This window comes from Pan troglodytes, chromosome 16, assembly GCF_028858775.2.
Source record: "Pan troglodytes isolate AG18354 chromosome 16, NHGRI_mPanTro3-v2.0_pri, whole genome shotgun sequence".
Classification (NCBI taxonomy): Eukaryota; Metazoa; Chordata; class Mammalia; order Primates; family Hominidae; genus Pan; species Pan troglodytes.
In genome coordinates this window covers 70,540,504-70,565,208 of record NC_072414.2, presented here as the reverse complement: position 1 = coordinate 70,565,208, position 24,705 = coordinate 70,540,504, and the positions used below count along the sequence as shown (strand labels likewise).

Genomic DNA, 24,705 nt, shown 5'->3' with positions numbered 1-24,705 from the left:
GTGTGCTCTCTCCCGCACTGCACCCACAGGAGAAGTTGGACTATGTGATCATGGCATGGATGTGGTTCGGTCACATGCAGCAGGGGTGGGGAGTCACCAAGATGGGTGGTGCCAAGGGAAGTAAAACCAGGCTGATTCTTTTACCATCTCCTTCTCCCTCCCTGCTTCCTTCCCCGAGATCTGGAATGACTACAAGCTGAAGTGGAACCCCTCTGACTATGGTGGGGCAGAGTTCATGCGTGTCCCTGCACAGAAGATCTGGAAGCCAGACATTGTGCTGTATAACAAGTAAGGTGCTGGGGGGCCCACGCCCTCTCAGGGCTGTCAGCCTGGGCTCTGGGTTTTTGGCCCACTGTGCTTAAAACCTGGCCTTCCTTGGCCTTTTCTAAGAAGGCTTCATTCATTTGTTCAGTCCACAGGTATGTATTCAGCAACTACTACATACCAGGTACCAGAGATGTTGGAGAGCCACAGAGAGCAGCAGTGTGCTGAGTGGCTTCAAAGCAGGCATGGGTGGGTGGAAGATGGCATTGGGAAAGTTTCAGGGAAGAATTGGCATTTGAAGTGAATCCTGAAGATTGTGCAGGATCTCAGGACAGGGAGATGGAGCAGAGGAGGGCCCGGGGAGGCAGGAGAGTATGTCATGGGCAGCCAAGGTGACCTCATTGGCTGGACTGTGGGACATAAGGCTGGAAAGATCCATGGGCCAAGGACCAACCCCAGCGTGTGGAGGGGGAAGGCTCAGATGCCCGGGGCGCCTGGACTGTAGCATCTGTTAGCAGCTCTGTGCAAACAGACAGGAATGGAGTAAATGGTCCCTCCTCACCTTGTCTTTGAAAGAGAATGAGGGTGTTGGAGAAGATCATAGCTAGGTGGGCCTAAGCTATGTAGTCCCAGGGTTCCCAGCCTGCTGACTGGCATGGTTACCAAGGAGCTTTTTTTTTTTGGGTGGGGGGAAGACTGAGTCTTACTGTCACCCAGGCTGGAGTGCAGTGGTGGGATCTCGGCTCACAGCAACCTCCACCTCCTGGGTTCAAGAAATCCTCCTGCCTCAGCCTCCCAAGTAGCTGGGATTACAGGCACGTGCTGCCACACCTGGCTAATTTTGTATTTTTCAGTAGAGATGGGGTTTTGCCATGTTGGCCAGGCTGGTTTTGAACTCCTGACCTCAAGCAATCTGTCTGCCTTGGCCTCCCAAAGTGCTGGGATTACAGGCATGAGCCACCGTGCCCAGCCCCAATGAGCTTTTTTAAAATACAGGTGTTTGGCCAGGCATGGTGGCTGATGCCTGTAATCCCAGCACTTTGGGAGGCCGAGGCAGGAGGATCACTGGAGGCCAGGAGTTCGAGACCAGCCTGGCCAATATACCAAAACCCCATCTCTACTAAAAATACAAAAAATTAGCCAGGCATGGTGGCGTGTGCCTGTAATCCCAGCTACTCCAGAGGCTGAGGCAGGAGAATCGCTTGAACCTGGTAGGTAGAGGCTGCAGTGAGCTAGATCACACCACTGTACTCCAGCCTGGGTGACAGTGAGACTCCGTCTCAAAAAAAAAAAAAAATAAAAAAATAAAAAAAAAAAAAAACAAAAAAAAAAACAGGTGCCTGAATTCAAAATATTTTATTCTTTGTTCCTCACTGTCTTTTCTAAAGTTAATATGTATTACGTTATCCAAAAACTCTCTATACCTGTCCCCAGGTCCTGCCCCACAGAAACACTGAGTCAGTGGGTCTGGGTAGGCCTAGGAATGGGTATTTTCACAAAGCGTCCTGGGGGCTGTGTGACCAGCTTGCTTTGGGGATCGCTGATCTGGCCCGTCCCTGACATTTCACAGATGAGGACTGAGGCCCAGAGTGGATGTGTGGCACAGCCAGGTCTGGGGTGGTCTCAGCCATCCACTGTGGCTTTGGGGCCACTGTGGGCAGTGGATGCAGGAGGCCGATGCTGTGATCAGAGGGCTGAGCTGGGCACCCCAGCCTGTCTCTGCTTGTGTCCCCAAACCTCTTCTCTACTCTCCCAGCAGCAAACCTGCCATCAGACAGTTACCCTGCTACACGGTGTACCCTGCAGGCCTCCTCCCACTGGGAAAAGGTCTGGGCCTTGGAGAAAGGATTGATAGCCCCCCAAGTATGTGAAGCAAGGTTCCCATGTACAGAGTAGGATGAGCTTTCTGGGCCCCGTGCTCCCAGCCCGTCTGGGTGGCTGCATCCAGGTCGTAGTTGAGAAGGGTGAGTCCAGGACTAAAAAGACTTCCCTGGCTCCTGCCATCCAGAGAAGCTGCTCTCGGGCCAGTCCTTCACAGTGGGCCACTTCCAGTCTCCTCTGGATCCAGAATGTGCATCTTCCCGCCAGTTTTGGGAGGCCTCTCCTCTTTCTCTCTCGCAAAGGTTCTTCCTCTGCCAGACAGGTCCTGCTCATCACAGCACCTCCAAAACCCCTCTCTTTTCTCTAAGTCCACACAAAACTGATACTTCCCACATTTAAGCTCTTTCATTGGACTGACATAAATTTTAGTTGATATTTCGCAGTATGCTAGTTAGTTCTCTGGGTATTGAAGAATATCATTTTTGTACCTGCATTTTAGAGTTAAAATGTTTGAATATTTAAACATTTTACATTTAAACATTTTCAGCAAAACAGTTGATGTAGAATTAGTCTATTCTGATTTTAATGCTAAGAATACTTCTAGGTTTTTATGCCATATTAGTACAAAATAATGTTTTCTTATTAGTAGTATTGATTTTACAGTTAGTGTCAGGACTAGAGAAGCTATGTTTTATACTGAATCCCACTTCCTGGTCTCTGGCAAAAACAAAAGTGGGTCTTTACTCACTCCAAAGACAGTCCATGTTTTATTTACTATTTTCCCAAGGAAACATAGCACTTACAAATGTTTCTTGCATGTAATTTGTATTTGTAAACTGGTCATCAAAGAACTGGGACACAATATAAACTCAACAGGCTTGCAGATTTTTTTCTTCTTTCACTGAATTGTCGTAGGAATCACATGGTTCAAATGCTCTTAAGGGAACTGGGCAGGGTGTAGAGAATTTTTGCTAAGCTACAATTAAGAAAATGAGCAAAAAGTTTAATCTTGATGTTTTGCGTTTTATAGCCATTTCCTTGCTGGCAATCTTGAGTGAACAGCTGGAGTACTATAGGATTTATGATTTTAGCAATAATGAGAGGCGTAGCAAAATGTCGCAAATTGGCTGTGGAGAGGAGCAAATATCATAAGGAATTTCTTTGAAATCTGAAGCTGAAAATAACATTTAGAGAAAATCATCCAACTCATTTTCTCTCTCTTCTCCTAGTTAGAACTTCAATTGCTCAGGATTCACCCTCTGTTAAAGATTTCTCTTCTTTCCCCCCGCCCCCCCCACCCGCCCCCCCGAGATGGAGTCTCACTCTGTCGCCCAGGCTGGAGTGCAGTGGCATGATCTGGGCTCACTGCAAGCTCCGCCTCCCTGGTTCACGCCATTCTCCTGCCTCAGCCTCCCGAGTAGCTGGGACTACAGGCGCCCGCCACCACGCCTGGATAATTTTTTTGTTTTTGTTTTTTGTTTGTTTTTTTTTTTTTTGCCACTGCTTTACAGTTTTTTTTTAAATTTTATTATTATTATACTTTAAGTTTTAGGGTACATGTGCACAATGTGCAGGTTTGTTACATATGTATACATGTGCCATGTTGGTGTGCTGCACCCATTAACTCGTCATTTAGCATTAGGTATATCTCCTAATGCTCTCTCTCCCCCCTTCCCCCACCCCACAACAGTCCCTGGTGTGTGATGTTCCCCTTCCTGTGTCCATGTGTTCTCATTGTTCAATTCCCACCTATGAGTGAGAACACGCGGTGTTTGGTTTTTTGTCCTTGCAATAGTTTGCTGAGAATGATGGTTTCCAGTTTCATCCATGTCCCTACAAAGGACATGAACTCATCATTTTTTATGGCTGCATAGTATTCCATGGTGTATATGTGCCACATTTTCTTAATCCAGTCTATCGTTGTTGGACATTTGGGTTGGTTGCAAGTCTTTGCTATTGTGAATAGTGCCGCAATAAACATACGTGTGCATGTGTCTTTATAACAGCATGATTTATAATCCTTTGGGTATATACTCAGTAATGGAATGGCTGGGTCAAATGGTATTTCTAGTTCTAGATCCCTGAGGAATCGCCACACTGTCTTCCACAATGGTTGAACTAGTTTACAGTCCCACCAACAGTGTAAAAGTGTTCCTATTTCTCCACATCCTCGCCAGCATCTGTTGTTTCCTGACCTTTTAATGATCGCCATTCTAACTGGTGTGAAATGGTATCTCATTGTGGTTTTGATTTGCATTTCTCTGATGGCCAGTGACGATGAGCATTTTTTCATGTGTCTTTTGGCTGCATAAATGTCTTCTTTTGAGAAGTGTCTGTTCATATCCTTCACCCACTTTTTGATGGGGTTGTTTGTTTTTTTTCTTGTAAATTTGTTTGAGTTCATTGTAGATTCTGAATATTAGCCCTTTGTCAGATGAGTAGGTTGCGAAAATTCTCCCATTTTGTAGGTTGCCTGTTCAGTCTGATGGTAGTTTCTTTTGCTGTAAAGAAGCTCTTTAGTTTAATTAGATCCCATTTGTCAATTTTGGCTTTTGTTGCCATTGCTTTTGGTGTTTTAGACATGAAGTCCTTGCCCATGCCTATGTCCTGAATGGTATTGCCTAGGTTTTCTTCTAGGGTTTTTATGGTTTTAGGTCTAACATGTAAGTCTTTAATCCATCTTGAATTAATTTTTGTATAAGGTGTAAGGAAGGGATCCAGTTTCAGCTTTCTACATATGGCTAGCCAGTTTTCCCAGCACCATTTATTAAATAGGGAATCCTTTCCCCATTGCTTGTTTTTGTCAGGTTTGTCAAAGATCAGATGGTTGTAGATATGTGGCATTATTTCTGAGGGCTCTGTTCTGTTCCTTTGATCTATATCTCTGTTTTGGTACCAGTACCATGCTGTTTTGGTTACTGTAGCCTTGTAGTATAGTTTGAAGTCAGGTAGTGTGATGCCTCCAGCTTTGTTCTTTTGGCTTAGGATTGACTTGGCGATGCAGGCTCTGTTTTGGTTCCATACGAACTTTAAAGTAGTTTTTTCCAATTCTGTGAAGAAAGTCATTGGTAGCTTGATGGGGATGGCATTGAATCTATAAATTACCTTGGGCAGTATGGCCATTTTCACGATATTGATTCTTCCTACCCATGAGCATGGAATGTTCTTCCATTTGTTTGTATCTTCTTTTATTTCATTGAGCAGTGGTTTGTAGTTCTCCTTGAAGAGGTCCTTCACATCCCTTTGAAGTTGGATTCCTAAGTATTTTATTCTCTTTGAAGCAATTGTGAATGGTAGTTCACTAATGATTTGGCTGTTTGTCTGTTATTGGTGTGTAAGAATGCTTGTGATTTTTGTACATTGATTTGGTATCCTGAGACTTTGCTGAAGTTGCTTATCAGCTTAAGGAGATTTTGGGCTGAGACAATGGGGTTTTCTAGATATACAATCATGTCATCTGCAAACAGGGACAGTTTGACTTCCTCTTTTCCTAATTGAATACCCTTTATTTCCTTCTCCTGCCTAATTGCCCTGGCCAGAACTTCCAACACTATGTTGAATAGGAGTGGTAAGAGAGGGCATCCCTGTCTTGTGCCAGTTTTCAAAGGGAATGCTTCCAGTTTGTACCCATTCAGTATGATATTGGCTGTGGGTTTCTCATAAATAGCTCTTATTATTTTGAGATACATCCCATCAATACCTAATTTATTGAGAGTTTTTAGCGTGAAGGGTTGTTGAATTTTGTCAAAGGCCTTTTCTGCATCTATTGAGATAATCATGTGGTTTTTGTCTTTGGTTCTGTTTATATGCTGGATTACATTTATTGATTTGCATATGTTGAACCAGCCTTGCATCCCAGGGATGAAGCCCACTTGATCATGGTGGATAAGCTTTTTGATGTGCTGCTGGATTCGGTTTGCCAGTATTTTATTGAGGATTTTTGCATCAATGTTCATCAAGGATATTGGTCTAAAATTCTCTTTTTTGGTTGTGTCTCTGCCAGGCTTTGGTATCAGATTGATGCTGGCCTCATAAAATGAGTTAGGGAGGATTCCCTCTTTTTCTATTGATTGGAATAGTTCCAGAAGGAATGGTACCAGCTCCTCCTTGTACCTCTGGTAGAATTCAGCTGTGAATCCATCTGGTCCTGGACTTTTTTTGGTTGGTAAGCTATTGATTATTGCCACAATTTCAGCTCCTGTTATTGGTCTATTCAGAGATTCAACTTCTTCCTGGTTTAGTCTTGGGAGAGTGTATGTGTCCAGGAATTTATCCATTTCTTCTAGATTTTCTAGTTTATTTGCGTAGAGATGTTTGTAGTATTCTCTGATGGTAATTTGTATTTCTGTGGGATTGGTGGTGATATCCCCTTTATCAATTTTTATTGCATCTATTTGATTCTTCTTTCTTCTTTATTAGTCTTGCTAGCAGTCTATCAATTTTGTTGATCTTTTCAAAAAACCAGCTCCTGGATTCATTAATTTTTTGAAGGGTTTTTTGTGTCTCTATTTCCTTCAGTTCTGCTCTGATTTTAGTTATTTCTTGCCTTCTGCTAGCTTTTGAATGTGTTTGCTCTTGCTTTTCTAGTTCTTTTAATTGTGATGTTAGGGTGTCAATTTTGGATCTTTCCTGCTTTCTCTTGTGGGCATTTAGTGCTATAAATTTCCCTCTACACACTGCTTTGAATGCGTCCCAGAGATTCTGGTATGTTGTGTCTTTGTTCTCATTGGTTTCAAAGAACATCTTTATTTCTGCCTACATTTCGTTATGTACCCAGTAGTCATTCAGGAGCAGATTGTTCAGTTTCCATGTAGTTGAGTGGTTTTGAGTGAGTTTCTTAATCCTGAGTTCTAGTTTGATTGCACTGTGGTCTGAGAGACAGTTTGTTACAATTTGTGTTCTTTTACATTTGCTGAGGAGTGCTTTACTTCCAACTATGTGGTCAATTTTGGAATAGGTGTGGTGTGGTGCTGAAAAAAATGTATGTTCTGTTGATTTGGGGTGGAGAGTTCTGTAGATGTCTATTAGGTCCGCTTGGTGCAGAGCTGAGTTCAATTCCTGGGTATCCTTGTTAACTTTGTCTTGTTGATCTGTCTAATGTTGACAGTGGGGTGTTAAAGTCTCCCATTATTATTGTGTGGGAGTCTAAGTCTCTTTGTAGGTCTCTAAGGACTTGCTTTATGAATCTGGGTGCTCCTGTATTGGGTGCCTATATATTTAGGATAGTTAGCTCTTCTTGTTGAATTGATCCCTTTACCATTATGTAATGGCCTTCTTTGTCTCTTTTGATCTTTGTTGGTTTAAAGTGTTTTATCAGAGACTAGGATTGCAACCCCTGCCTTTTTTTGTTTTCCATTTGCTTGGTAGATCTTCCTCCATCCCTTTATTTTGAGCCTATGTGTGTCTCTGCGTGTGAAATGGGTTTCCTGAATACAGCACACTGATGGGTCTTGACTCTTTATCCAATTTGCTAGTCTGTGTCTTTTAATTGGAGCATTTAGCCCATTTACATTTAAAGTTAATATTGTTATGTGTGAATTTGATCCTGTCATTATGATGTTAGCTGGTGATTTTGCTTGTCAGTTGATGCAGTTTCTTCCTAGCCTTGATGGTCTTTACATTTTGGCATGTTTTTGCAGTGGCTGGTACCGGTTGTTCCTTTCCATGTTTAGTGCTTCCTTCAGGAGCTCTTTTAGGGCAGGCCTGGTGGTGATAAAATCTCTCAGCATTTGCTTGTCTGTAAAGTATTTTATTTCTCCTTTACTTATGAAGCTTAGTTTGGCTGGATATGAAATTCTGGGTTGAAAATTCTTTTCTTTAAGAATGTTGAATATTGGCCCCCACTCTCTTCTGGCTTGTAGAGTTTCTGCTGAGAGATCTGCTGTTAGTCTGATGGGCTTCCCTTTGTGGGTAACCCGACCTTTCTTTCTGGCTGCCCTTAACATTTTTTCCTTCATTTCAACTTTGGTGAATCTGACAATTATGTGTCTTGACGTTGCTCTTCTCGAGGAGTATCTTTGTGGCATTCTCTGTATTTCCTGAATCTGAATGTTGGCCTGCCTTGCTAGATTGGGGAAGTTCTCCTGGATAATATCCTGCAGAGTGTTTTCCAACTTGGTTCCATTCTCCCCGTCACTTTCAGGTACACCAATCAGATGTAGATTTGGTCTTTTCACATAGTCCCATATTTCTTGGAGGCTTTGCTCATTTCTATTCTTTTTTCTCTAAACTTCCCTTCTCGCTTCATTTCATTCATTTCATCTTCCATCACTGATACCCTTTCTTCCAGTTGATTGCATCGGCTCCTGAGGCTTCTGCATTCTTCACGTAGTTCTCGAGCCTTGGCTTTCAGCTCCATCAGCTCCTTTAAGGACTTCTCTGCATTGGTTATTCTAGTTATCCATTTGTCTAATTTTTTTTCACAGTTTGTAACTTCTTTGCCATTGGTTTGAATTTCCTCCTGTAGCTTGGAGTATTTTGATCGTCTGGAGCCTTCTGCTCTCAACTTGTCAAAGTCATTCTCCGTCCAGCTTTGTTCCGTTGCTGGTGAGGAGCTGTGTTCCTTTGGAGGAGGAGAGATGCTCTGATTTTTAGAGTTTCCAGTTTTTCTGCTCTGTTTTTTCCCCATCTTTGTGGTTTTATCTACTTTTGGTCTTTGATGATGGTGACGTACAGATGGGTTTTCGGTGTGGATATCCTTTCTGTTTGTTAGTTTTCCTTCTAACAGACAGGACCCTCAGCTGCAGGTCTGTTGGAGTTTGCTAGAGATCCACTCCAGACCCTGTTTGCCTGGGTATCAGTAGCAGTGGCTGCAGAACAGCGGTGGCTGTAGAACAGCGGATCTTGGTGACCCACAAATGCTGCTGCCTGATCGTTCCTCTGGAAGTTTTGTCTCAGAGGAGTACCCGGCCGTGTGAGGTGTCAAGTCTGCCCCTACTTGGGGGGTGCCTCCCAGTTAGGCTGCTCGGGGGTCAGGGACCCACTTGAGGAGGCAGTCTGCCCGTTCTCAGATTTCCAGCTGCGTGCTGGGAGAACCATTACTCTCCTCAAAGCTGTCAGACAGGGAAGTCTGTAGAGGTTACTGCTGTCTTTTTGTTTGTCTGTGCCCTGCCCCCAGAGGTGGAGCCTATAGAGGCAGGCAGGCCTCCTTGGGCTGTGGTGGGCTCCATCCAGTTGGAGCTTCCCGGCTGCTTTGTTTACCTAATCAAGCCTGGGCAATGGCAGGCGCCCCTCCCCCAGCATCGCTGCCGCCTTGCAGTTTGATCTCAGACTGCTATGCTAGCAATCAGCAAGACTCCGTGCGTGTAGGACCCTCCAAGCAAGGTGCAGGATGTAATCTCCTGGTGTGCCGTTTTTTAAGCCCGTTGGAAAAGTGCAGTATTAGGGTGGGAGTGACCCGATTTTCCTGGTGCCATCTGTCACCCCTTTCTTTGACTAGGAAAGGGAACTCCCTGACCCCTTGTGCTTCCCAAGTGAGGCAATGCCTCACCCTGCTTTGGCTCGTGCACAGTGCGCTGCACCCACTATCCTGCACCCACTGTCTGGCACTCCCTAGTGAGATGAACCCGGTACCTCAGATGAAAATGCAGAAATCACCTGTCTTCTGCATCGCTCATGCTGGGAGCTGTAGACCGGAGCTGTTCCTATTTGGCCATCTTGGCTCCACCCGAATTTTTTTGTATTTTTTTTTAGTAGCGACGGGGTTTCACCATTTTAGCCAGGATGGTCTCAATCTCCTGACTTCGTGATCCACCCTCCTCAGCCTCCCAAAGTGCTGGGATTACAGGTGTGAGCCATCATTCCCAGCCTTTCTCCTGTGATATTTTGTTTTCTAAAGTTCATTTGCTGATAGAATCCTCAGAGTGTTCATGGACACTGTATACTCTGTGTTCTGGCAAGTTCATAATTCATTGTAACCTTTTTAGAGAATACTTTTAGGTAACTTGGCTGGGTGTAAAATTCTTGGCTCCTCTTTACCTTCCATGAAAATTTTTTTTTTTTTTTTTTTTTTTCTGGAGACAGAGTCTCACTGTGTTGGCCAGGCTGGAGTGCCTTGGCTCACTGCAATCTCTGCCTCCTGGGTTCCAGCTATTCTCCTGCCTCAGCCTCCTGAGTAGCCGGGATTACAGGTGTGTGCCACCATGCCCTGCTAATTTTTTGTATTTTTAGTAGAGATGGGGTTTCACAATGTTGGCCAGGCTGGTCTCAAACTCCTGACTTCAAATGATCTGCCCGCCTCAGCCTTCCAAAGTGCTGGGATTACAGGTGTGAGCCATCACACCCAGACTGCTTGTTCTTATGTTTCTTCTGGTTTTCTTTTTTGTGTGTTTGTTTTTTGTTTTGTTTTGTTTTTTTGAGACGGACTCTCGTGGTGGCATGATCTCAGCTCACTACAAGCTCCGCCTCCCAGGTTCACACCATTCCCCTGCCTCAGCTTCCCAAGTAGCTGGGACTACAGGTGCCCACCACCACATCCGGCTAATTTTTTTGTATTTTTTTTTAGTAGAGACGGGGTTTCACTGTGTTAGCCAGGATGGTCTCGATCTCCTGACCTCGTCATCCACTCACCTCGGCCTCCCAAAGTGCTGGGATTACAGGCCTGAGCCACCACCCCTGGCCTCTTCTGGTTTTATTTCTAAAATGATTTTTTTCTTTTTCCTAATTCTTTCCTAAATTCTGCTAGTTCTTTATACATTCTTTCATTTAACCAAATTATCCCTTTTCTGATTTCTGTTCTTTCACAGTTTCGAAAAATTTCTTAGTTTCTTTTCATTTAATTTGTAATATCAGATTATCGTCAGCTTCATCTGCTTGGTGGCTCTATTTTTGTAGTTGCTGTTATCTGCGTGTGTGTTAATTCAGTTACTTGTGTTTGTATTTTTTTTTTTTTTTTTTTTTGAGACATCTTCTGTTTTTTTGCTCGTTACCTAGGCTGGAGTGCAATGGCATGATCGTGGCTCACTGCAACCTCTGCCTCTCAGATTCAAGCGATTCTTCTGCCTCAGCCTCCCAAGTAGCTGGGACTACAGGTGACTGCCACCACGCCTAGCTAAATTTTTTTTTGTATTTTTGGTAGAGACGGGGTTTCACCATGTTGGCCAGGTTGGTCTCGAACTCCTGACTTCAGGTAATCCACCTGTCTCAGCCTCCCAAAGTGCTGGGATTACAGGCATGAGCTGCTGTACCCAGTTTGTGTTTTTCTTACAATATGTTTTCATAAAGCTTCGTTGGTCTTGTTTAAATAGATAGCCTTGCTTTACTTTTAGAGCAAGTTCTTGGAGGGAATAGGAGAAGACGGTAGTTACCTTGAGGTGACACTTGTCTCAATGCATGGCCACCTCCCCAGTCTCCACAGTCATGACACCTCAGTCATGACATGACCGCACAATCATGGCATCTCCACGAGCTGCTGCCTCTGGATGCTGACTTCAGTTTCTGAACCTTCTCTTCTCATCCCCACTTCTTACCCTGTTCAGTTTGGATTCTACCATAAGCAGCTTTTTCTCTGAGTGGGTCTCTGTCCTTCTGAAAGGGAGGTTTTGGGAGGCATTTCTGACATCCTCAAGAGCCCACGTCAGCACTGACTGACCTCTGCAGACCCTGAGTGGATTCCCGCGGGATTTTTTTGGTTCTTGCCCACAAATTGGAACCTGTGGCGCCCTCTCTGTTCCATTGTTCCCCTTGCTGAGGATTCAGTGCAGAGTGGGGTCCTCGTCTTTTGAGGGGCAGCCACTTTTTGGAGATTCCTGTGTCTGGCACTCTTAGGATCTTAGGACATGAGAACCCTTCTTTCTTTTCCCCCGGCTGCTTCTACCCTGCAGCTAATCGCATGTGGGTCCCACAGGTCCTGCTGGTGGTGGTGGTCTGACCGCACACTCTCATATCCTGAGGTGCTGTGTAACCTAACTTTGTTGACAATGTGATCAGATTTGTTATTTTGCTGTCATCCTAGTTGCCCTATTTTTCTGAAGAAATTTAGAGAGATTTTAAAAACCCGTGCCATCATGACCTTTCTCATAGCCCTCACCACCCCACCCCACTTCTGTTCTTAAATGCCCCCTGTATGATAGTGCTACCTCAGCTGATCATTTGCACCCGTACTTCCTTTTCTTTTTTTAATTGCCTCACATGGTTTGGCAGTACATTGCTCAGACCCTTCCCACCAATGCTGTCCCTTGCTGCCAGCTATCTCTGGGTGTGATATTGACTGACTGACTGAGACAGAATCTCACTCTGTCACCCAGGCGGGAGTGCAGTGGTGCCATCTCAGCTCACTGCAGCTTCCACCTACTGGGTTCAAGCAATTCTCCTGCCTCAGCCTCCCGAGTAGCTGGGATTACAGGTGTGCACCACCACACCTGGCTAATTTTTGTATGTTTAGTAGAGATGGGGTTTTGTCATGTTGACCAGGCTGGTCTCAAACTGCTGACCTCAGGTGATCTGCCTGCCTCAGCCTCCCAAAGTATTAGTATTACAGGTGTGAGCCACCACACCCGGCTTTCATTTATTTTTTGGTCATTCGTTAGGTCAACAAATATTTACTGAGTGCCCTTTATGAGGCTGGTGCTGTGCCAGACCCCAGTCTCCAGCTGGGTCTGCATGTTCTGTCTTCTGCTAGCAGAGATATGACTGTTGACACTGCCCCAGGCAGCACACAGGCCTTCTGATCTGGGTGGACACACCCCAGGGGTCCTGTGGGCAGCAGCCACAGTGACCAGAATCCCCAGAAATGAGCCATCAGCCAAGCTCAGCTAACCTCTAGTATATGTTCTTTGGGCACATGCACACATTTCTGTGTCTCCTCACTTGGGGACCCAAGTTCTGAATGGCCAAGGTTCTGCCATAAACTCTGTGGAGTCTCGAGCAAGTCATTCCTGTCCTTTGACCGTCAGTTTTCTCTTTGGCAAAATGAAGGTGTTGGACTAGAGCAGGGGCTAGCAAATGTTTTCTCTGAAGGGTCAGAGAATAAATATTTTAGGCGTTGTGGGTCGTACAGTGACGGTCACAGCTATTCATCTCTGCCCTTGGAGCTCAAAAGTAGCTATAGATAATGGACAACAAAAGGCAGTGGCACTATTCCCCCCAGATTTTATTTACAGAAAGAGGACCACAGCTTGCCAACCCCTGGACCAGACCCTGGGCTCTGAAGCTCCCTTGCCACTCTGACATTTTGTTGATCCAGGATGCTGTATGGAATTGGTTCAGGAGGCCTCTGCCTTCCTGAGGGTCTTTTCGACCTTCTGCTTAGCCCAGCTCTCTCCAGGGCCCCTCAGTGCTAAACATGGGCTGAGTCCACTTGGGGACTGTGTGGATGTTCACCTCCACCCCACCCTCCTACCTCTCCCTTTTTCCTGGAGCCAGGAGCAGGAATACTCGTAGGGAATTAAGGGCATGGTGGGAGTGAAATTGGGGCTAAGAATGTATAAACTCAGCAGGGCACCATTGGGGGCAAACTAGCCAACCAGAGGAAAGATAGGTAGTGGCTTTGGCATTGAGCCTTCATGGGTAATGATGATCCTGCTCAACCGAGACCCAGGAGAGACTAGCAAGGAAGAAGGACATGCACCACAACATTCCCCTTCTGTTTTCACAGGTTCCCATCCAATTACAGCAGCACAAGGATATCCCTAAATGTTTAGGCTTTGTCATTGTTTACAAGGCAAAGGAGTATGGCAGTTGCTCCCTTTGGAGGATGTAAATGCCTTCACAAGGCTAAGAAACTTAACAGGGCTGATCCGAGGAATGTTTAAGAACCTTCCTGGGCAGGGCCATTGTTGTGGAAGCAACTGGCCTTGCTCTCAGATGGCCTCATCTGGCCATCGCGGATGGAATGCCCAATGCAAGACTCAACAGGGATCATCAGCTGATTTTCTGCCGAACAAACCAACAAGACTATTCCTAGAAAAATGTACATTTCTAAGGCCAGGCAGTGGCTCAAGCCTGTAATCTCAGCTCTTTGGGAGGCCGAAGTGGGCAGATCACTTGAGGTCAGGAGTTCGAGACCAGCCCGGCCAACATGGCAAAACTCCATCCCTACTAAAAATACAAAAAGTAGCTGAGCGTTGTGGTACATGCTTATAATTCCAGCTACTCAGGAGGCTGAGCAGGAGACTTGCTTGAACCCCGGGAGACAGAGATTGTAGTGAGCTACTGCATTCCAGCCTGGGCAACAGAGTGAGTCTCTGTCTCAAAGAAAAAAGAAAAAAGAAAAATGTCTATTTCTGTGTGAAAATAAATGTCAGGATGCACATAGTGAAAAGGAAGGGAGAAGAAACATGGGGAGAAAATGGGGATAGGGACAGAGAAAGTGAAGAAACCTGTTAGGCTGAATTCGAAAGACAAGGAAGCAAAACATGATTATTGTAAAACAGTACTGGGAAGAATGGGGGTGGGGAGGGTACAGGGAATGGTCAAATCAGGATCCAGAGATAGGGTTTGGAAATAAATCCATCTGACAAGGTTCCATTTAATGGGGGTGGACTCCCCTGGGTGGCAAATAATCCCAAAGGCTGCTTCAGCACCTGGCTCCAGGAGGATGACCTTCCTCCCATTTCTTTAATTAAAGGGGGACCAATCCTCTTCGGGCATTTGGGAGTCTATCAGTTTGGGACCTGTATTGTGGGATGAACTGGTGGCCTGCCCTGGGGCAGGGAGTGATCAATATCTCAGATTGTTGTTGGGGAGGGAGCTTGGGCCTCAGTATCCCCGTTGGTAAATGGGGCCAGGAATTGGGTGACCTTTTATGGCACTTTAGCTCTCATCTTCCAGTGCCTTCCAAATCATTACTTACTGTGAGAAGCTGGTCGAGATGACCACAATATGACCAAGTGTTAATGACCGTGTGTCACTGTGCCCCCTCTTTGTCTTTGCAGTGCTGTTGGGGATTTCCAGGTGGACGACAAGACCAAAGCCTTACTCAAGTACACTGGGGAGGTGACTTGGATACCTCCGGCCATCTTTAAGAGCTCCTGCAAAATCGACGTGACCTACTTCCCGTTTGATTACCAAAACTGTACCATGAAGTTCGGTTCCTGGTCCTACGATAAGGCGAAAATCGATCTGGTCCTGATCGGCTCTTCCATGAACCTCAAGGACTATTGGGAGAGCGGCGAGTGGGCCATCATCAAAGCCCCAGGCTACAAACACGACATCAAGTACAACTGCTGCGAGGAGATCTACCCCGACATCACATACTCGCTGTACATCCGGCGCCTGCCCTTGTTCTACACCATCAACCTCATCATCCCCTGCCTGCTCATCTCCTTCCTCACTGTGCTCGTCTTCTACCTGCCCTCCGACTGCGGTGAGAAGGTGACCCTGTGCATTTCTGTCCTCCTCTCCCTGACGGTGTTTCTCCTGGTGATCACTGAGACCATCCCTTCCACCTCGCTGGTCATCCCCCTGATTGGAGAGTACCTCCTGTTCACCATGATTTTTGTAACCCTGTCCATCGTCATCACCGTCTTCGTGCTCAACGTGCACTACAGAACCCCGACGACACACACAATGCCCTCATGGGTGAAGACTGTATTCTTGAACCTGCTCCCCAGGGTCATGTTCATGACCAGGCCAACAAGCAACGAGGGCAACGCTCAGAAGCCGAGGCCCCTCTACGGTGCCGAGCTCTCAAATCTGAATTGCTTCAGCCGCGCAGAGTCCAAAGGCTGCAAGGAGGGCTACCCCTGCCAGGACGGGATGTGTGGTTACTGCCACCACCGCAGGATAAAAGTCTCCAATTTCAGTGCTAACCTCACGAGAAGCTCTAGTTCTGAATCTGTTGATGCTGTGCTGTCCCTCTCTGCTTTGTCACCAGAAATCAAAGAAGCCATCCAAAGTGTCAAGTATATTGCTGAAAATATGAAAGCACAAAATGAAGCCAAAGAGGTAAGGATATGGCTTTTATTACATTGGTCATTCATTCATTCAACAAATATTTATGGGTTCCTCGTGGGGCAAGGCATAGGGTAGGGGGTTAAGAAATTGCCCTCTGGAGTCAGTGGCCTGTGTTAAGACCAGTTGTATGTCCTTGGGTATGTTACCTCACCTCTCTGAGCCTGTTTTCTCTTCTGTAAAATGGGATGAAAAAGCTTGGTATGTGGTACCCTGAAGCTAGCCACCAGGCTGCCAGCAGGCTGGACCATTGAAAACACCTGATGCCAATAGACTAGATTAGGATGTAGGCTGGAAAAGGGCATGGGGCAAGATGATCTCCAGTTAGTATTGGTTAATTGAGGTTATATTTTTATTTTTATTTTTTTAAGACAGGGTCCTGCTCTGTTGCCCAGGCTGGAGTGCAGTGGCGCAATCTTGGCTCACTGCAACTTCCGCCTCCCGGCTCAAGCGATTCTCCCACCTGTTTCCCGAGTAGCTTGAACTACAGATGCCCCGCCACCATACCCTAATTTTTTTGTGCCGATGGGGTTTTGCCATGTTGCCCAGGTTGGTCTCAGACTCCTCGACTCAAACAATCTGCTCACCTCGGTCTCCCAAAATTGCTGGGACTACAGGCATGAGCCACCGCACCTGGCCTTTATTTTTACTTTCTAATTGTATATGTGTTCTCATTGAGGAAGAATTTACGTGGAGTAAAGTGCACACCTCTTCAGTGTACATCTCAATGAGTTTTTACATCATGTATACAACCATATAACCAAGATCCAGGTAAAGATATAGAACACTCCCAGTGCCCCTAGAAAGTTCCCCAATGCCCTTGCCAGTCAGTGTCTCCCTCCCTGCTTGGTACCCACCATCTTGGCTTAGGCGCAGTGGCTCACGCCTGTAATCCTAGCACTTTAGGAGGCTGAGGCAGGTGGATGGCTTGAGATCAGGAGTTTGAGACCAGCCTGGGAAACATAGCGAAACCCCGTCTCTAACAGAAATACAAAAATTAGCCAGGCGTGGTGGCACATGCCTGTAGTTCCAGCTACTCAGGAGGCTGAGGTGAGAGGATCACTGGAGCCCAGGAAGTCTAGTGAGCCGTGATCATGCCACTGCACTCCAGCCTGGGTGACAGAGTGAAGTCCTTTCTTTAATTAATTAATTAATTAATTTTTAAAAAAACCATTATGCTGACTTATTTGATAATTGATTAGTTTTACCTTTTTTTTTTTTTTTGAGACGGAGTCTTGCTCTGTCACCCAGAATGGAGTGCAGTAGTACAATCTCTGCCTACTGCAACCTCTGCTTCCTAGCTTCAAGTGATTCACATGCCTCAGCCTCCCGTGTCTGGGACTACAGGTACCCTCCCGCTACCATGCCTGGCTAATTTTTTGTATTTTTAATAGAGATGGGATTTCGCCATGTTTGTCAGGCTGGTCTCGAACTCCCGACCTCAGGTGATCTGCCCGCCTTGGCCTCCCAAAGTGCTGGGATTACAGGTGTGAGCCACCGCGCCCGGCCAGTTTTACTATTCTTGAGTTTCATATAAATGGAATCACATAGTATATAAACTTTTCCCGTAGCTGAGGCTGGGGCTGTTTGGTCCTTGATGTGTGGAACTTCAGTCTTAGCTGAAGAGTTTTGTATCCAGCTACTCTCTCTTTGAAGTGAGGCTATGGCCAGGCACAGTGGCTCACACCTGTAATCCCAGCAGTTTGGAAGGCCAAAGCAGGAGGATTGCTTGAGGCCAGGAGTTAGAGACCAGACTGGGCAACATAGTGAGACCTCATCTCTTAAAAGATAATAAATAATAAAAGTGAGGGGATGGGTAAAGTGGCTCATGCCTATAATCCCAGCACTTTGGGAGGTTGAGATGGGTAGATCACTTGAGCCCAGGAGTTCAAGACCAGCCTGGGCAACATGGCAAAACCCTATTTCTACCAAAAAAAATAAAAAAATAAAAGTGAGACTGCAATAAAATTTTTAGCCTTTTTTAAATTTTTTTTTTTTTTTGAGACAGTCTTGCTCTGTCATCCACATTGGAGTGCAGTGGAGCCATCGTAGCTCACTGTAGCCTCTAACTCCTGGGCTCAAGCGATCCTCCAACCTCAGCCTCCCAAATAGCTGGGACTACAGGTGTATGCCACCACACCCAGCTAATTTTTTTTTTTTTTTGAAGAGGTCGGTGGGTCGGGGGGGGGGGGTCTCACTGTGTTGCCCAGGCTGGTCTCGAACTCCTGGACTCAAGCATTTCTCCTGCCTTGGCCTCCCAAAGTGCTAGGATTAAAGGTGTGATCCACCACACCTGGCCTTTTGAGCCCTCAGAAGAACATTTATCCATAAACATTCTTGAGAAGGCATGCCAATAAGAAGAGAAATAAATCCAGGGGGCTACAAAGGAGAGGAGGAAAGCCTCAGGCTCCACCAGTCAATGGGCAGCTCAGTTCTCTGCACTTCCCTTTAGCCAGGCTCTGCTGGGCTTGTGAGGGACCCCCTGAACCTGCATCTCTGGGCTGGGAGTGGCAGGCTAAAGAGGCAAAGTGGCAGGGGAACAAAGATCTCCCTAGCTCTCCCCTCCACCAAGCCCCTCCCCCTGCCAGCCCCAGTCTCTGGCCACACCTTCCCAGTTTCTGGGTCTTTAAAGTAGTCTTCTCATGCTTCTGGGCCAGCTCTCAATTTGGGCTAGTTCACCACTTTGCCTAACATCTGTAACTCATCAGAAAATGGCCAATATCATTGTGCTTTAAAGACTTTAGGAGTTAGATATAAGCCAGGCACAGTGGCTTACACCTGTAATCCAACACTTTGGGAGGCCAAGGCAGGAGGATCACTTGAGCCCAGGAGTTCAAAACCATCCTGGGCCACGTAGGGAAACCCTTTCTCTACAAAAAAAATTTAAAAATCAGGCCAGGTGCAGTGGCTCACGCCTGTAATCCCAACACTTTGGGAGGCCGAGGCAGGTGGATCACCTGAGGCTGGGAGTTCAAGACCAGCCTGGCCAACAATGGTGAACCTCCATCTCTACTAAAAATACAATAAATTAACTGGGGCGGGGGGGGTGGTGGTGGCATGAGCCTGTAATCTTAGCTACTCGGGAGTCTGAGGCACAAGAATTGCTTGAACTCGGGAGACAGAGGTTGCAGTGAGCCAAGATCACACCACTGGACTCCAGCCTAGGTGACAGAGTGAGACTCCGTTTCAAAAAAAAAAAAAAAAAAAATGCCGGGTGCAGTGGCTGATGCCTGCAATCCCAGCACTTTGGGAGGCTGGGGCAGGTGGATCACCTGAGGTCAGGAGTTTGAGACCAGCCTGGCCAACATAAAACCCCATCTCTACTAAATACAAAAATTAGCTGGGCATGGTGCTAGGCACCTGTAATACCAGCTACTCAAGAGGCTGAGGCAGGAGAATTGCTTGAACCTGGGAGGTGGAGCTTGCAGTGAGGCGAGGTCATGCCACTGCACTCCAGCCTGGGCGTCTCAAAAAACAAAAAATTGCCCAAGTGTAGTGACACACACCTGTAGTTCCAGCTACTCAGGAAGCTGAGTGGGGAAGATTACTTGAGCCCAGGAGGTCAAGGCTGCAGCAAGCCATGATTGCACCCCTGCACTCCAGCTTGAGCAACAAAGCAAGACCCTGTCTCAAAAAAAAAAAAAAAAAAGATATAAAATTTCTGTCCAGCCAGCTCTTTTTGCACCACTATTTCTATTCATGTATAAAACCCAAGTGTCATCTTTCTTCATGAGGCTTGAGTAAGGGTCATTTTATAAATCAACATTAGTATCACTAGCCTCTATTCATTAAGGACTCTGTTCTGAAACAACCTTCTGAGGGAAGTACTGTTCTTATCCCCATTTTACAGATAAGGAAATTGAGGCTAAGAGCGGTCATGGAATTTACCCAGATTCTCACAACTCAAAAGGAGCAGAGCTGGGATTCTAATCAGTTTGTCTCCAAGTCTCTGCTTTTCCACACACCTCTGCCTCCTAGAGCCTTAGGAGGTGGCTGGTAGGGGGTGGGTAGGAATCTCACATCTCAAGGTGTATCTGAAGCACACACAAACCAGTCTTAGGAATTCAAATAAAGTACCTCATGGCAAACATGGCATCGTAATTCTAATTTTACCTATGACAGTAGTGTCACCAAGAGAACACATTTACTCAGGCTCACAATGGTGATGTAAAATCTTCATCTCCCAGCGCCATTTCAGTATACTTATAATAAAGAGGCAGCATGTAATTTATTAATTTCATTATTGCTTCAAAATCAGCTGACTCATGGGTTCTCTCAATTCAATTATGGCTTCTTTGCTTTCTGAATTGGCTAGGAGTATAATTACAATTTTCCTTCCTATTTCAAGCCCAAATTGAAGCTGTATTATATACAATTGGTCTTGCTTTTTCTCCCATCTTTTATTGTCAGCAATTATTTCTGATGTTCAACCTGCTCTCCAACTGCACAGTATTCCATGATACTTTGGTCTTATGAGTAAAAATGACTTTTGATCAGCTGGGCATCGTGGAAAGGGCAGTGGGGAGGGAAAGAGTGATGAGGATGGACTTGCCCTGATAACGCTTATCTCATTTTTGGAACAGATGTTAAAAGGAAATTTATTTTGTTGTTTTTGAGACAGGGTCTCGCTCTGTTGCCCAGGCTGGAGTGCAGTGGCGTGATCTCTGCTCACTGCAACCTCCGCCTCCCTGGTTCAAGAAATTCTCATGCCTCAGCCTCCCAAGTAGCTGGGATTACAGGCATGTGCCACCACTCCTGGCCAATTTTTGTATTTTTGGTAGAGACAGGGTTTCAACAGGGTTTCACCATGTTGGCCAGGCTGGTCTCAAACTCCTGACCTCAGGTGATCTCAGCCTCCCAAAGTGCTGGGATTACAGGTGTGAGCCACTGCGCCAAGTCAAAAATTTATATCTAAAACTGGATAGAGTACTTTGAAACAATGGTAGATTATATTGGACTATATTAGCCATTCTAACCAAGGCCCAGAATCCTGCCATGGAAGCCTAAGTAACTGGTTTCACTAACTTTATAAAATTGGAATTCAATTTAGAAAAACTAGGTTATGCATTTTTAGGAAACTTCTGATTTGAAACAGATCTAACATGACAGATCTTTTATACCTGTTTCTCTCCTGAATAAACAGAAACTTGAGAATGGTGAATTTCCTCAGACCACATCAATTAGGAAAAGGGCTTCTTACATATTAGAGACAAAATGGCTTCTACTGCAACGTGTTGATTACATCTTCAGTATTGAAAATGTATTCATTTGCCTTTCCCTCCATGTTTTTTTCTCTTTTATCATTTTGTTTTGCAGATTCAAGATGATTGGAAGTATGTTGCCATGGTGATTGATCGTATTTTTCTGTGGGTTTTCACCCTGGTGTGCATTCTAGGGACAGCAGGATTGTTTCTGCAACCCCTGATGGCCAGGGAAGATGCATAAGCACTAAGCTGTGTGCCTGCCTGGGAGACTTCCTTGTGTCAGGGCAGGAGGAGGCTGCTTCCTAGTAAGAACGTACTTTCTGTTATCAAGCTACCAGCTTTGTTTTTGGCATTTCAAGGTTTATTTTCCACTTATCTTGGAATCATGCAAAAAAAAAAAAGTCAAGAGTATTTATTACCGATAAATGAACATTTAACTAGCCTTTTTGGTATGGTAAAGAGATGTCAAAATGTGATTCTATGTGATTAGTATGCTATGCTATGGAATAATACATGTAAAAATGTTTCCTTTTAGTTGTTGAAACAAAACTGGATAGAAAAATGCTGTTCAGAAATATGAAAAGTCATTCAGATCTCCCAGTAATTTTTCTTATTTAGCCCATAATCTCTTTGAAGGTTTATACTAATTCAGCAATCCCCCATCGTTACCCATTTCTTACCATGCATTTCTCGTTCTTTACTGGGTCTAAAGGGCTATGCCTCCGTTTCAGAGAGCTTCAACTACTTCTCTTGCATACTTCTAAATTATACCATGAGAAATCATGCCTAGTTATTCATTGTTAATATAACTGTCTTAGTACACCATAAACTGGGTGGATTATAAACAACAGAAATTTCTCAGTTTTGGAGGTTGGGAGGTCCAAGGTCAAGGCACCAGCAAATTTGGTGTCTGGTGAGGGTCCTCTTCCTCACAGGGTGCCTTCTAGCTGTGTCCTCACATGACTGAAGGGAGTAGCTACCTCTGTGGGGTCTATTTTATAAGAGCACTAACCCCATTCATGAGAGCAGAGCCCCCATGGCCTAATCACCTTTCCAAGGCCCCACCTTCTATCTAAGACAATCACGCTGGGATTAGGTTTCAACATATGAATTTGGGGAGGACACATTTGGACCACAGCATGAACCTTTAGAACAGGGTTTCTCAGCCTTAGCACTATGGACATTTTGGGCTGGATAAGTATGTGTTGGTACAGAGTGGGGATATCCTATGCATTGTAGGATCTTTAGCAGTACCGTAGCCTCAACTCACTAGATGCCAATGACATACCTTTCTTCTTCACCAGTTACGATAACCAAGAATGTCTCCATTGTTAACTGTCGCCTTAGGAGCAAAATTGCCCCTGGTTGAGAAACATTGCTTTAGACAAATTGTTAAGAGTATCATGTACTACACTTCTGAAACTTAACATGATCATCACCACTGACAGATGATTCACAGAGACTGTTTGAATCTTGTCTCACTAGTTTTTCCTGTGCAAAAATAAAATGGACAGAATTGCAGCCCACTGTGACTCATGTTTCAATAAGTCAAAAGAAAGATGTCGATAAAAATTTATATATAAAAATCATAAGTAACAGTAATGGTAGTATAAGAGGGATCAGGGATGTATACGAACTAAGGTAGGTAGCTGGCAGGCAATCTAAATTCATCACACCAGGCTTTCACTCATTAAATGGCATTAAACACATGCCTACGATTAAATGCAAATTAGATAGGGTCTCCTCTGCCTTCCAAAGAGCATTGGCTTGAACTTTTAGATAGGTTACTTATAAATAAATGAGGTGTTTGTGATCTCAACCGCTAAGAGTTCTAAATTGAACAGAGGATTTCTGTCAGTGTTTGCTACCTGGTCACACCTGAAGTGGTGACATTTAGAGATGGAATTTAACTGTTTTAACTGTGATACATTATACTGTACTAAATCATTTACGCTCTACTAGTAATAGGCTAAGATTGATTACATCTAAAGGCCCTTGCAACTCTTAAGATTCTATTATTGTAATTGTTGGAGAGAAAACTGAAATATTACAGGTATATAACAGTGTGCATATACCAAATTAGAATACTGTGTTTCATATTAGAAGATTGTTTTCTCACAGAATGATTTAGACCAAAATATGTTTGAGACAGAGTTTTGCTCTTGTTGCCAGGCTGGAGTGCAATGGTGCAGTCTCGGCTCACTGCAACCTCCACCTCCCAGGTTCAAGCGATTCTCCTGCCTCAGCCTCTTGAGTAGCTGGGACTACAGGCGCCTGCTACCATGCCCGACTAATTTTTTGTATTCTTAGTAGAGACGGGGCTTCACCATGTTGGTCAGGCTAGTCTCGAACTCCTAACCTCTGGTGATCCACCTGCCTCAGCCTCCCAAAGTGCTTGGATTACAGATGTGAACCACTGCCCCCGGCCCTAAATATGTTTTTTAAATGGGGTTCATGTAATTGTAGTGGACTGACTATTCTAAGATCAAGGATAAAGAGATACTACCAAAATTTATATAGAAGATGGTTCTATTAATTGTGGGAAATGTGGACAAGAGGATTGAAATTAATGTTAAGGATATGCTACTGCGTGTCCACAGGAGTTGTCTACTGTATGACTTTACAGTGGAAGCTAAGCTACAGAAATAGTTAACACAATAATTATTAAGTTTAAGCATCTAAAGAATAAGCCTTAAAGGAGTTCCCAATTCCTGTTTTTCATTTATTTTTAAAATGTTGGTTATGGAAAAGCAGCAGCACATTAAGTTGTTGTTATTATTATTATTTGAGACTGAGTTTTGCTCTTGTTGCCCAGGCTGGAGTGCAATGGCGTGATCTCAGCTCACCGCAACCTCCGCCACCTGGGTTCAAGCGATTCTCCTGCCTCAGCCTCCCAGGTAGCTGGGATTACAGGTGTGCGCCACCACCCTGGCTAATTTCGTATTTTTAGTAGAGACGGGGTTTCTCCACGTTGGTCAGGCTGGTCTCAAACTCTCAACCTCAGGTGATACACCCACCTCGACCTCCCAAAGTGCTGGGATTACAGGTGTGAGCCACCATGCCCGGCCACATTAAGTAATTATTATATCAAGCATCACATTAAGTAATTATATCAAGTAGTCAGCTTTTTAAATATAGCAGTATAATATTATATTAAAGATTAGCTGTTACTCAGTGAGTACAGGAAAGTTTACATACCTTTACCAAATGCAGAAAAGTTTTAAAATCAGTCTTCAAATACAACTGGAATTCTCCAGCACAGTCAAAGGATGAACTTTACTGTGGATTATAAATTAGTATTATTTGCCAGGATACAAATACTAGATTTTTCACTAGTCCAGTTCAGATAATATTTTGCTGCTATTTTTAGAAGATCAAATGTATCTCATCAGTTATTACTCCAGTCATACAGCCAACTGTTCAAATGGATCATCTGTTAACATAAATTGAGGTTAGCAACTTAGTCTGTTAAAGCTTGCACTAAATTTAACACATAACTTACATTTTCATAATTTTATAGGTGCCA

At 44.8% G+C, this 24,705-nt stretch overlaps 1 protein-coding gene across 3 annotated transcripts in view; it reads left to right on the top strand.

Annotated features, from left to right (window-relative positions):
* Nucleotides 1–24,705, top strand: part of CHRNA3 (cholinergic receptor nicotinic alpha 3 subunit) — a 28,743-nt gene that overhangs the window by 3,839 nt on the left and 199 nt on the right. The window contains exons 4-7 of one of the 3 annotated variants that reach the window (XR_010151438.1): nt 179–288; nt 14,958–15,969; nt 21,292–21,484; nt 23,995–24,092. Coding sequence is in view for 1 of the 3 variants with exons in the window: in XM_003314809.6 (XP_003314857.1) it covers nt 179–288; nt 14,958–15,969; nt 21,292–21,420 (1,251 nt within the window). In the remaining 2 variants the exon portion in view is untranslated. Of the gene's footprint in view, nt 1–178; nt 289–14,957; nt 15,970–21,291; nt 22,701–23,994; nt 24,093–24,705 lie in introns of those variants that run through there. The other 2 variants (XR_674660.5, XM_003314809.6) reach the window with 2 other exon arrangements.